Genomic DNA, 14,190 nt, shown 5'->3' on the forward strand with positions numbered 1-14,190 from the left:
GTAACAGTTGGTCCTCAAGGAGCAAGTGGGGGGACTAACGGTTCATCCCCTTGCCGTTGCTCCTTTTAGGAGAGTAATGGGAGTGGCAATGCACTTGCTCCCTCAAAGGAGGAACCCCTATACCCCCGTTGCTCTCTTTTGGCTTATAGTTTATAGTGCTCTGAGGGGTGGCATTATTGGCGCAGGTGACGAAGGGCAGAATAGCATCGCAATTGGTATGATCGGCGGCGACGTACATTGAAAGCATGCTGCCGAGCGTGCGGTTAAAGCGTTCGGTTAGGCCATTTGTCTGCGGGTGGTTAGCAGTAGTTTTGCAGTGAACAGCATGGCGCTCTTTGAGAATGGCTTCCACGACTTCTGACAAGAAGGCACGGCCTCGATCGCTGAGAAGCTCCTGGGGTGGACCGTCACGCAGTATGGATCGGTGTAGCAGGAAGCAGGCAACATCGCTCGCTGTAGCCGCTCGGACGGCGGTGGTTTCGACGTATCGATGGGCGCCGATGCAAGAAGCTTTGAGAATGGCTTCCACGACTTCTGACAAGAAGGCACGGCCTCGATCGCTGAGAAGCTCCTGGGGTGGACCGTCACGCAGTATGGATCGGTGTAGCAGGAAGCAGGCAACATCGCTCGCTGTAGCCGCTCGGTTGGCGGTGGTTTCGACGTATCGATGGGCGCCGATGCAAGAAGCTTTCAGCGCAGTGCAGCAAATTGGATGTGTTAGCCACTAACACGAATCAACTAACGCGTGAAATCATCGAGGCCCACAAGATTGCAATATTAAAAGATAGATGTGTAAGCACTCCTTCTGTTTTATTATCTGACAAGGAAATTACGTAGCTTTCTGTTGGCAAATCATGTTAACCAGTGTCGTCATGCTCTCAAAGCTTCTTGCATCATTGTCCGTTTGATATATTTTCCTTCTTTTACCTTGTCTTGTTTTATTCACGAGGGCTGATGTACTTATTTGCCTTCTTCGCCGCAATGAACTTCAGTTGGGAGTCAGCGCTACGTGTGGTTGTACGTGTGCCTTCGCTGTCCTTGTCTTTCGCGCTGTTTCCCTACGAGATGACCGCCATTTGTACAATATACAAAAACCATACTTCCTTGATAGCGCATTTCTTGATTTATAGTAATAACTGACGAGTTTTTACTTACTAAAAGCACTATATGAATACGAGGCCCGCCGTAGCAGGCAACTCCGGAAAAAATTCGACCACCTGAGGTTCTTTAACGTGCACCTAAATCTAAGTTCACGGGTGTTTTTTTTTTTCTATTTCGAACAGTCGAAATGCGGCCGCCGTGGCCGATATCTGTACCCGCGCACTCGAGCATTGAAGCGACACCTCATGTGCTCGGCTACCGCAGCGGGTGCGTTCCTTTAGCTTCTCTGTACTAATGGTGCAATATTGCGTCCTTTTTTGCTGCACAGGTCTGACGTGCAGTTGCAGCCTGGAAAAGACATGGCGTCGGATAGCGCAGCTCCGAATGGCCAGCCGTCATTGGATGACCCGTCTACGGAACCTCCATCTTCAACCAGAGACAACATGATCACCGTCCCCATCCTTCCGATTGTGCAAGTCTCATTGCGGGGCCGCTACTTCCAGTTCATCAAAGACAGCGACGGGCTCTTGGCTGTACTAATAAGGTGCCCCATCGTTCCCTGCGGCCCCTGGTGCCCTACGCATATGGCAGTTAATATTTGGCCAGACGGCACGGCATCGGATATCTTCTTCGTGGTGGTCGCCGAGGAAGAACCGAGAGTTGGTGGTCCCCGCCCGCCGGTGCGTCCGGTTGGCCTTGTTGACGTAGCGCCTCTCGTCCGGCTGTTTGAAAACACCTACGGCATGCGGATGACCTACAGTCAAGCACTCGTCGCACAAGGAATGGCTACCGAAGAGACGTCTCCGTGATCGTACCCAAGAGTAACGTTAGGCCGATCGCCTCCTAAATTTCTGCTTAATATTCGTAATGGCTTATAACAACTAGGGCTATGTGTATTCCCAGCGATGTAAATTTGTAAACAGTGTAAATAAAGTGTAAGTAGTGAAATCCTGGCTAGAATACACGCCTGCAGGCAGGAAATCCAGTCAAATTATGGCAGCTGCTAGACAGTTCGTCACGCGGCTCCGTAGCCGTGTCCCAGAGGAAGCGGCCGTAATATCAGTGGCCTTCAGAATAACCGTGACGATGCTTCGCCATGATTTTAAGCCATATTTTTCCTGGCTAGGTACGGCCTGCGCTGACGCGTGACGTCCCGTATATACGCGGCCCTCAAGCGGTTGCAGAATTTAAAAAAAAAATTTCTGACACTGTTACAATGTTTTATGGCGTGTTTGTGGCACTATTCATCACTAGCAGTAATTAGAAGATAGACATTAACGCATTTATACACATGCGCGGCACCAATATGCAAATTACGCACCACACTAGAATCGAACTCGTGACCACATGAGCCGAAAGCAGATATCATAACCACTGCACCTCCGCGCCACTCCTTCCAGCGATAGGCCGATCTGCTGACCCGCACGTCGCAGGATCGAATCCCGACCGCGGCGGCAGCATTTTCGATGGGGGCGAAAATGCTTCAGGCCCGTGTACTTACATTTAGCTGCACGTTAAAGAACCCCAGGCGGTCGAGATTTCCGGAGCCCTCAACTGCGGCGTCTGTAATAATCATATCGTGGTTTTGGGACGTTAAACCCCTACAATTATTGCATTATAGGCCGATAAAATTGGCGGTGGTTTCTTGGCCTGCGTCAACCAGTTGGCGTGCGTGACGCTGCAAGTTGTAGCGAGCGCTGGCCAAGAAGCCACCGCCAACTTATCGGCCTATCGCTACAACGGAGCCGGCGAGTAGCGGCCACAGCTGATTTCGCTCGTTCAAATCGCGGCTGAGAGCAGCACTATCGCGGCGCCCGAATATAGTCACGTGTTCCTTTGTTTTGTTTTTTCGCGGGCTTTCTTTGCATTTCTTTCAAACTTGGGACTTGGATGCAGCCCTGAAACTTGGTAGAGCCACTGGAAAATTTCAGAGCACCGCGAAGGTAGGCTGCACGCGGGCAACATTGGATGGCGGCGGCCATTTCCCTTCCAGACCGTCCTTCGCGAGGCTAGCGTGTGTTGAGAAGTGACCGATCTTTCCGCCTTGATGCCGTCTTACGCTTGGCGGAACTGACCCCCGTATTCTTAAACGCACCTTCACTCGAGGCTTCGCCTCGACTTGACTAAGTCAAGGCGAAGCGCCCTCCTCCACTCAAGGAGCCGCTGGGTTTCAAGAACGCTCCTCGGCCTTTCCTTCGCCAAGGGACACTTTGACATCGCTCCCTTGACTCGAGTGGCGTCTGATAACGAGAATATTCCTAATGTCGTTAGGAAATAGCTGTTTCTGCTCAATATTTATGTGCTATTCTTAGTTAATCTTCCTTATCAGTCGACGTTACGGCAAAATACACGCATTTAAATCTGTAGTGTAGCTTCCGTAAGCCTTGAGCCGATAGAGTAAGCGATACCCCCGCTTGAAATCTGGCAACAGTCGCATCCCGGCTGCTGAAAGAACAGCTGATTCCGATGTGTCTGCTGCTGATTGTTTCCACGCGCTTAACTTCTTTTATGCCGCATGCGTCTGTTAATCGCTGTATATGATTACGGCAGTGTCTACTTGTGTATTGTTCGTGACCCAGCTTTCGCCATGGTGACTGACGAACTACTTGAGTGATAGCGAAAAGCAGGGCCCATCGCACGGACGATTTGTCGTTTTGTTTAGCTTCCTGCTGCTTAGAGCCTTCTGTTCATTGATGCAGCTGTAGAACGGATAATGCGGGTGAGTCATTTTTACATACGATCACATTAAACTGATGTGCTTGGTGAATTCGCCACCGCACTGTGTGCAAGAATTACTTATCGTAGGTAAATTTGCTCTCGATGCGGAGTGCTAGCATAGTTCATAATTACAGGAGCTTGTGAAATTATTATTTTTCTCATTTCATTTCCTGAGACATTTAGCGCAACACTGGCAGTGGTTCCGCTTCGTTTATTTTACAAATTTGGTAGACTGCTCGCAGCTGCTACTCAGTTATCCCAGTGTCGCGTTAAGGAGTACGTATGCTATGCATGAGGTTGAGCGTTCAAATTAGACTGTAACGCAGGTTGAGGAAAGCATTCGTTTGTGTTTTCTCCACTATCGACGGAAGCAGTGTTTTAAAGTCGTTTTTTTTTTTTAATTGGTAGCGTATGTTGTCGGTTAACTTGGATTGATATATGTTTCTTCTCTTCTTAACAGCGTTTCTTGACATCAGGTATACTTTATGCAAAGTTTTAATATTCGGATGGTACATAAGTTAGCAGTTGATTACTTCCATCAACGTTTTTCTATTCGCCATGCATTTGTCGGTGTACCTAACGTGACAATTCTAATGGACGCAACGGCCATATTTTAAAATGGTTGTCCTGTCTTTTCATTTTGGAAGCGCATGGCAGCCTGTACTTAGTGCACAAGTGCCCTGTGTACTGATGTTTTGCCATTTATTTGCAGTCTGTGACCCCTGGGAATACCTGCTGAGGAGGGCGTCAGCGTCTGTGCTGTATAGCGACGCTTTGGCATTCCACAGCACCTTTTGTTATTCTGCACATCATGAGACTGAAGCCGTTTCTTGCTTTTACAGCCGTTCTGCCTTAACGACGACCGCGTGGACGCGCTCAACCTGGGCGGATGTGTTGCAAAGGAGCAGAGTAGTTTACTCTGCTGATTCAACGAAGACGACAGCACCGAAATGGTGAAAGATGCTCGAGGGCCTTGCAGTCATCACGGATACTTCTGGTCACAAGAACCCTGTAAATATTTGTAAATATACGCTATCACTGTAAAATTATCTTGCCTACCTGTTGGAACCGCGCCGCCTCCGTTCCATGGAAGAGGAACACTGCTGCATTCTTTAGAACATATTTGATTGTTGTAGAACTGCTTTTTCTGTAGAATCACAGCAGATGAGGTAGATGAGGTTTTTGCGATCCTGTCCGAACACGAAAGCACAAAGATAACTCTAAATTAATTGCAAAGAGTAAATGAATCTTTATTATATGTGCTTGATGAAGAATAACGTAGGTGACAAAATAAAAGTGTGTAAAGCTGCAAGGTGTCCGTCAATCAAGCATATGCAGCCTACATACTGTCATGAAGTTCGAGCTTGTAGGACATCATAAAGAAGATACAGGTGGTACCCACAATAGTGTGACTAATCCATGCAGTAGAACTATTAAGTGCGGCTTTTCTTCCTTTGTGTACAGTCATCCAAACGCTGCAAATGCTGCACTTTGGAAAGAGGGTTGGTTTATATTCTTGTGTCGGCAGCCAGCTTCCTGCACAAAAGAAAGGGGTAATAAATAAGGAACTACATAGTGGCCCATTAAAGCTGCATTTTCCTTTACTTCTCGTTCTACAAACATTCATCAATATTTCTCTCCTTCAAGAACGGGCATGACTTTCGTTGACCTAATGAGCTCTCACTATTTTGATACATGTTTGGGCCAGGCACTTGTGCATCTGAACAGACGTATGGCTATCCGACGCCCATTAGCTTCATTATATAATGGCTCAAACGTCCACAATTGCACCGCGTGTGCTATTCTTTTCTTACCATTTGCCGTCATTGGTTAATTAGAAGCAGTGTTATTACTAAGCTTGAAAATAAAAAATTCGGCAGATCCCACGTACCGTGGAAATCGATGTTATGCGAAGCATGCGCGGGATGGTGACTGTGGTGTAATTTTTTACATTGAGCGAAACGTTACGGACTCACGCTAGAGAAATGTAGAAGTGGCATACGCACACTCATATGTTGAAGAGTCGCATATGTATTACATAACCAGTCGTTTACAGTTGCCTAACGATGCCAACAGCACCAGACGCGGTAAGCTGACATGTAGTGCTTATATTCTTCAATACTGGATAGCGCGAATCCGAACAGCACAAGGAAGAAACACATATGCAGAGGACAGGCGTTACTCGCAACTAAGCTTCATTCAGGAAAGTTTCAATGGACATACACACAGCCGAGTGGCACGCGTAGGCGCACTGCACGTACGTTACAGTCTCAGTTGCAGTTGTTACAGTTGCGTTACAGTTGTTATGCTTATACTTGTCCGTTGTGACGGAGAACGCACGCACGTTTCACGAACCTGTGTGTACGTGTAGAAGGGGTTCCTGACAGGTCTTGAACGAGGTCATCATCACCGTGATCAGTGAGCACCAGCAGCTGGACCGGACTTGTTAATCGGATCCGTTCGTGATTGCGGTTACGAGGAGTCTAAGTGTAGTGAAATGCGAGGTATAGCACAACTGGTGGAAGTCCTGGAGACCTCTTACGATGAAATGATCTATTATGCCTAATGTCCTGGACGTGGCAGTGAGGTTTCTTGATGCCCTCTCCATATTCAAGCCTTCTTTCACACAGTATAAAGAGCAGGCGTTGTTGGGTCTCGAAAAATCAATCTTGAAGTCACCGGTAATGTTCAGAGGCCTCGTTCTCTCGGAAGATTTATTGTAGGAAGCAATGACCCTGGTTTTTGCGTAGACGACGTGGTCCACGTTGCAACCTGAACGAGTGCATGGTAGTTGAGCGTCTTCCACGGGTGTTCTGTCTTCAATTTCCTCACTATCCTTGCGTCCGCCGCGGTGGTGTAGCGGTTACGGTGCTCGGCTGCTAACCCGAAGGTCGCAAGTTCGATCCCGGTCGCGGCGGTCGCATTTCGATGGAGGCAAAATGCTAGATGCCCTTGTACTGTGCGATCTCGGTGCATGGTAAAGAGTACAAGATGGTCAAAACTTCCGCAGCGCCTCGCTACGGCGTCTCTCATAATCATATCGTGGTTTTGGGAACCCCAACAATTATTATTATTATTATTATCACTTTCCTTGCGTGTCAATGTGTTTGTTCGCGGTTACTGTGTTAGTTGAGACTTTGTATCACCTGTGGCACATACCCGCATAACATGAACTCTGGTATGCGGGTATGTGCCACACGTGACTGAGAGAAAGGGTTTCACGACGTACGCGACAGGTATTTCGCGTTATTCATGTCATGACCAGTGAATCGTATTCGTCATACACTGATCCCCTGCTGTGCCAACTTCGGTATACTACAAGTTATGGAGACGGCCAGGAGAGCGCCCAGACGTAGGCGGCTAGATAGATAGATAGATAGATAGATAGATACGTAGATAGAAACGCCCAAAGTGCCTGAGGTTCGCTAAGAAATGCTTCGCATTTAAAACATTCATATAATAGTGCTTCGTTGCTGTGTCTTTTGTGCTTTGATACATTTCACGCAATTTTGCATTCATGCGGGTTTCATACTGCACCACCACCTGGTTAATTTCACATGACTGGGCTTGGACGTCCGTAGATATTGCGGGCTACATAAATACTACGAATTACGTAGTCATTAAAACTTTCAATACCAGAAACTGCACACTGGTTGTGCCCCATTGCATTGTCTTTTGTTTTCCATAAACCGTCCTTAATATGGATCTTATCAAACACGGGTAAAATGTGAAAAACAAAATAGAAGAACGCACCTTCACGTTGATACAGAAGATCTCCTTGCAGAGGTATGCTTCGTCGTATTTCGGTTAGGGCAGTGAAGATTTACTTGAGCGAAAGCCACTCGGGTGTGCGGTGAACGCCGGCGCATGAACAGTCAGGTACGCATCCATGAAGCTCGCATGAATAATTCACCCAATAATTGGAGAAAAGTTCGCTATTAGACTTTGCGTCCGCTTTCGCGTAAAGTCTTTCGCACCGCGGGCTTGAACTGATGCAGCGTAAGGTCTTCATAGAAATACAGATGTAAGCACACTCGCACGACGACTATCCGAAAGCAAGTAATCCATTGGCTCATGCACGGAATGCAACAGCGCGGTCCTCTTGACATCGTGCCCGCTTTCCTCGGAGCCACAGCAGCCACAGTGTACCTGAGCCGTTGCCGAACCACTCGAAGACAGCGCCATAGTAAATGCGCACCTTCACTTCGAAAGAAAAAAGGCAGCGGCAGCTTGATCCATCGGGAAATGCAGAACAAGTGAGCGACGCACCGCATGGATGCCACGCTAAAGTGAGCTTTAGCCATGCTGACCGTGGCCTCCGAGATGACAAGCGCGCGGCCCACCATCTCGGAGGCCACGCGCTGACGCCGAAACTTCACTCAAGGAACGATCCAAGGTAGCTCCCGCGCTACCTTGACAATCTCAAGTGAAACACTCGAAATTTTCTCAAGTCGAGGTGCGTTTCGAGTGAAGGACGATTTGTGAATCGGAAAACTGCCCTCAAGGAGCGTTTCGAAGGAATTACATATGCTGATGTCAAATGGCCAATGTAACATTTATAGTCTTTCTGTGCTGGACTTGTGCTGCAGTGAAGCAAGCTGACGCAAGGAAGAAGTTGTGATTTTGCAGGCCCTGTACAGGCAACGGCAGCATTGTGTAAAGGCATTATAAAATTTGTACTACTGAAAAGCACAAAATTTCAGCAGCTTTGTTGTAAAGCAGTGTGCCTTATTTTAGTGGTTGTATATTTGCACTGCATGTGTGATCGACATAACAGATTTGATTCAAAGTATGTGGTCAACAGAACATCATCTTTGGTAGAAGTGATCCCGAAAAAAGTGCGTTGAAACTTTCCCACGCGGTTATTACTTTCAAATTCAATCCAAACAAAGACATGTAATTATACGGCGTGCTAAATATGCTGTATCGAATGACACTCGCAAAAAATCTAGAATTAGGTTTATTCTGGGTTTTCTGCGTGCTGATGTCGCTACGCCAAAGGCGTTAAGTCTTTTGCGACAGTCGCAGCTCGCTCATGACGGCCAGCGCAAGCTGTGCGAATTGGATGTACTGTACGACTGAAATGGCAATGGGACATGACCGCATCGTCGTGCGGCACCTGTGCGCATACGACATATTGCGAAACTAACTCAAAGCCACTACTCAAGCTTTTGAGTTGTACACTCTAAGAAAAAAAGTGTATGCGTGACTCTTTTCGGAGAGTTCTGACTTGCCTCGTATAGGACTCTCTTTAAATAGTCACGGTGACTCTCTTGGTGGGTCAGGGTCGGCTCGCTCTAGGAGAGTCCCCTGACCCTCTAGGAAGAGTGGAAAGACTCTCATCCGAAGGATCACGTTGCCACTTATAGGGAGTCGGACGACTCTTGCCGGCAACACTCCTGCGGGGGTCAAGAGACCCACACCGAAGCGTCAAGCGACTCCACAAGTATTTTAATCTACTCATTGGACCCTTGCTCTACTTTTGCGCGACTACTGTTGAAAATTGTGGAGTATTAATTTTAAGCAAGTCCAATAATACTTGCCGTTCTGCCCAGCGACTGCAAAAAAAGAATAGTTCAGTTTTAGCATTATTTAAATAAAACTCGTCAAAACAAATAACACATATTTTCCAGCAATGGTATATAAAAAGCGCGTAAAGATGGTCTTTGATTTCCAATTAAGTAGTTTGGGTATTCCTCATTTACATGCTTCTATGAGTATATATCCAACTAAAATGTGTGACTGGTGTGCATAGTGCCATATAGTGCAAAAAAATTGGGGGACCCTTAAGCTTCACCTTTAAGAGTTGAACGCAATAGCGAAATCCGGCCACTAGTGCGCACTTCAACCACTAAGTGCATACTTATTGAAGTGTATTGTTACACACACACGCACACAGACACACACGCGCGCGCGCGCGCGAATGGTACAGGTTTTTGATCTAAAGCAAGAGTCGCATGGCCTCCAAGATACACGCCGCGCGCTCGCCATCTCGGAGGCCATGAAGAGTCTCACAATGCCTCACAGATGGCAGCACATTATCTAGCGTTTGTTGTTTGCTTGTTGATATGTTTTCCGCTAGATGGACATAGTTGTCGATTTTTAGAGCTGTTTAAAAGTTCGTGCGTGTTTTGAGCGGCGATGGCTGCACTATCCCGGCCTTTATCGACATAGTTTGATGGCCTCCCAAATGCGCCTACAAATCGCCGAATGGGCTCGTTTTCGTCGTGATACCTGTCGAACAAAATGCGTTAAGGAGACTCCTTCCACTACATGGCATTTATGTAGTGTTTTTTTCCGAAGCGGCTGCAAGTAACATCGTGGCTTTGTGGTCGGACACCTGCTTGCCACGCGAACGGCACGGGTTCGATCCTTAATGGGACCGAAATCTTTATTCTTTATTTTATTTGCTTCTTTCTCGATTTTTCGCTCACGGTCGATTTTTCGCTCACAACCAACGGTTCCGACACCGACGGCGGAATTTCTGCGACACGAGCTCTCTAACGCTATCGCGTTAATAAACTGCAGAAATAGGCATCATGTTTCAATATTTATTTCTTATGATTAAGAATAAATAAAAAAGTGGCTTGGGGCATCAGACTAGTGGCTTGCTAGGTTGTCGCTCCTGTTCAGCGTGAGCACCATGAAAAACGGTATCTGAAAAGCAGAACGTGATATTATTATGAGAAAATGAAATTGCAGTAAAGGCTTGCAAAACCTACGAAATAAGTGGTTCACATAGACACAATGAAGGCTCACAACGAAACAACAAATGCAAACACGTATGGTAAGTAACCAAATTTTTTGCTGTTATCGTGTAAAGCACAACTTGCAAATAGTACCTTTTGTAACATGTCACTTGGCGACAAACTTGCAGCACAAGATGATGTGAGCCTCTTTTAAACAACAAACGAAATTGGTTTAGGCTCCTTTGCGTGGGTGCCACTCACCTCTTTTCCTACGTCGTCTTGTCCAACCAAAAGAAATGTAGGACCGACTGCCTCGTTGACAGGGCGAACGCCGCTGTTGATTTTCCCATCACGAGCGGTGAGGCGCCAAACCAGAGCGGTACATTCGTTTCTCCGAGTGTGGCTGTCAACTGGAGTGAAGAGGCGGGAGAAGTAATCCGGGATTCTGGGAATAACCAAAACACACACATTATTTGTATTTAAAACCACTCTTTGTTCAAAACACCGTTATTGTACACACATCTGCCACCAGTGTTTAGTTGAAATTTCGCAGCGAAAACAAATTTTCACGTAAAAGGCAGCGGGAACCTCGTGTCACAATACGCACTGGCTATACACGAATGAAAGCACTTCTTTTCTGAGAAATCGCTTCAAAATTTGGTTTCAGAATAAACACGGTTTTGCGCCAGCTTACCCCGACACCCAAGCACATCCTCCGGCAGTCAGGGGCACGACGTGAGCGGTTACTGACCGCATGTTTTACAAACGTAACCAGAGGCGTAGCCAAGGGGGAGGGGGGTTGGGGGGGGGGGGGGTTCAAACCCTTCCGAAATTTTTCAGTTTTGCTTGCGTATATAGACACGCACACATACAAACGCACGCACGAACATACATAAAGTATGGTTGAACACCCCCCCCCCCCCCCCCGAAAAACATTTCTGGCTACGCAACGTAACCCATACTCAGATAAACACATGCGAGTACGAGGGCCCAAACGACACCCAGCGCGTGCGGACGCCGTCTACGTCGAGATCAGACATGTCATATACTAGAATTAGCACACATAACTCCCAGAATCACGTATACACTCACTTGATTCTGAGCGTCATCGCAGATGTTGGCAAACCATGAAAACAGCAAACAGTAACGAAGGAAAAAAGTGAACGGCGGCGGCCGCAACAACGGGCGCCGTCGAAAGTCTATAGCTTTTTCGCCTTACCGGCGAGGCGTGTCCCACTTGAATGACTACCGCGTACGTTCTGGAAGCCACCGTACTATATATCACCTTAAACTACCATCTTTAAGCCAACAAAAACCATTATATATAGTGCGTGTGAGCGTTCTGTACACAGGCTTTCCTTTTTTTAACGTTCCCACGCGCTGAAGCACGCAGCACATTCAAGGTCGATGGAAATGTTATTATGAAGTAGACTAAAGTGCATCTCAAAACGACATCTTGCATCTTCACTAGTGCAGACACAACGTGCGATGAGCAAGAAATGACCATTGATAATTGTTTGCATTGCTCACTTTATGGGAGCTTGTACAGCAACGCGCATAACGGTGGCAACTCGTCAACTGACAGCTTTAGTTGGGCATCCGCAACAACCCCGCGGACACAGGCTGCTGTTGGAAATGGCTGGCAGATAACTTCCGCAGAGCTGCTGCAGACGCCCAGCTAAAGCTGTATAATTAGTGCCTACGAAAGCAGTACACTCACCGTTAACTGGCGCCCGTTGTCCGTATCCGCAGCTCCATGAATATTCCGCCCTCCAAGCGTCACTTCGAGCACGGTGCCGGCGTCAACACCACCGAAGACGCGCATGAACATGAAACTGATGAATCTTCAAGACACGCAACCCGCGCTATCAACGCAACCACGCAACGCATTCCAATAGACGAGGAGATTGAGACTGACTGAGACGACTGAGAAAGAACGCAGAAGCGGCGCGCCACCCCGGCGCCAACCCCGTCTCCGTTGGCGAGCAACGCGCCACAACGGCGTCAAAGGGCAAGCGAGCGATATGTATGGCGTATACGTCGGCTCTTTCATTACGGAAGCCAATCGAAACGCGCTTCAAGAGCGTCCAGGGACTCCTTCCAAAATGCGAACTCTTTTTCTCTGGCAGTACCTTCCAAAAGGGGGTCACATGGACGCGTGAAGAGAGTCACGGTTCCATGACGCTATTTTGACTCTCTTTTTTTCTTAGAGTGTAACACTTCAATTACCGTCTTCATGAATTCAACGTCTGTTTTAGAGTGCCCAATTTGCTACGTCGCAGTTCGGCTAGTGCTGAAGCTCCCGCGGCTTGTGTGCGCGAGTTGGCTGTACTGTACGGCTGAAATGACAATGGGGCATGACCGCATCGTCGTGCGGCACCTGTGCGCATACGACATATTGCGAAACAAACACAAAGCCTCTACTCAAGCTTTTGAGTTGTAACAGTTCAATTACCGTCTTCATGAACTCAACGTCTGTTTTAGAGTGCCCAATTTGCTACGTTACTTAAGTCGCAGTCCGGCTAGAACGCAGTGCTGAAGCTCCCGCTGCTTGTGTGCGCGAGTTGGCTGTACTGTACGGCTGAACAGACAATGGGACATGACCGCATCGTGGTGCGGCACCTGTGCGCATACGACATATTGCGAAACAAACGCAGAGCCACTACTCAAGCTTTTGAGTTGTAACAGTTCAACTACCGTCTTCATGAACTCAGCGTCTGTTTTATAGTGCCCAATTTGCTACGTTGCTTAAGTCGCAGTCCGGCTAGAACGCAGTGCTGAAGCTCCCGCGGCTTGTGTGCGCGAGTTGGCTGTACTGTATACGGCTGAAATGACAATGGGACATGACCGCATCGTCGTGCGGCACCTGTGCGCATACGACATATTGCGAAACAAACGCAAAGCCACTACTCAAGCTTTTGAGTTGTAACAGTTCAATTACCGTCTTCATGAACTCAACGTCTGTTTTAGAGTGCCCAATTTGCTACGTTACTTAAGTCGCAGTCCGGCTAGAACGCAGTGCTGAAGCTCCCGCCGCTTGTGTGTGTGAGTTGGCTGTACTGTATACGGCTGAAATGACAATGGGACATGACCGCATCGTCGTGCGGCACCTGTGCGCATACGACATATTGCGAAACAAACGCAAAGCCACTACTCAAGCTTTTGAGTTGTAACAGTTCAATTACCGTCTTCATGAACTCAACGTCTGTTTTAGAGTGCCCAATTTGCTACGTTACTTAAGTCGCAGTCCGGCTAGAACGCAGTGCTGAAGCTCCCGCGGCTTGTGTGTGTGAGTTGGCTGTACTGTATGGCTGAACAGACAATGGGACATGACCGCATCGTCGTGCGGCACTGTGCGCATACGACATATTGCGAAACAAACGCAAAGCCACTACTCAAGCTTTTGAGTCGTAACAGTTCAATTACCGTCTTCATGAACTCAACGTCTGTTTTAGAGTGCCCAATTTGCTACGTTACTTAAGTCGCAGTTCGGCTAGAACGCAGTGCTGAAGCTCCCGCGGCTTGTGTGCGCGAGTTGGCTGTATACTGTACGGCTGAAATGACAATGGGACATGACCGCATCGTCGTGCGGCACCTGTGCGCATACGACATATTGCGAAACAAACGCAAAGCCACTACTCAAGCTTTTGAATTGTAACAGTTCAATTACCGTGTTCATGAA

At 47.7% G+C, this 14,190-nt stretch overlaps 1 protein-coding gene across 1 annotated transcript; it reads left to right on the forward strand.

Annotated features, from left to right (window-relative positions):
- The first annotated feature begins 1,004 nt into the window (after window positions 1–1,004).
- LOC119398858 (uncharacterized) lies at window positions 1,005–2,037 on the forward strand. Its single transcript, XM_049417612.1, has 2 exons — window positions 1,005–1,017; window positions 1,430–2,037. Exon 2 carries the CDS (start codon window positions 1,461–1,463, stop codon window positions 1,908–1,910), a length of 450 nt encoding a protein of 149 aa, XP_049273569.1. The 5' UTR covers window positions 1,005–1,017; window positions 1,430–1,460; the 3' UTR covers window positions 1,911–2,037.
- Window positions 2,038–14,190: the final 12,153 nt, after the last annotated feature.

This window comes from Rhipicephalus sanguineus, chromosome 7 (genome assembly GCF_013339695.2).
Source record: "Rhipicephalus sanguineus isolate Rsan-2018 chromosome 7, BIME_Rsan_1.4, whole genome shotgun sequence".
NCBI lineage: Eukaryota > Metazoa > Arthropoda > Arachnida > Ixodida > Ixodidae > Rhipicephalus > Rhipicephalus sanguineus.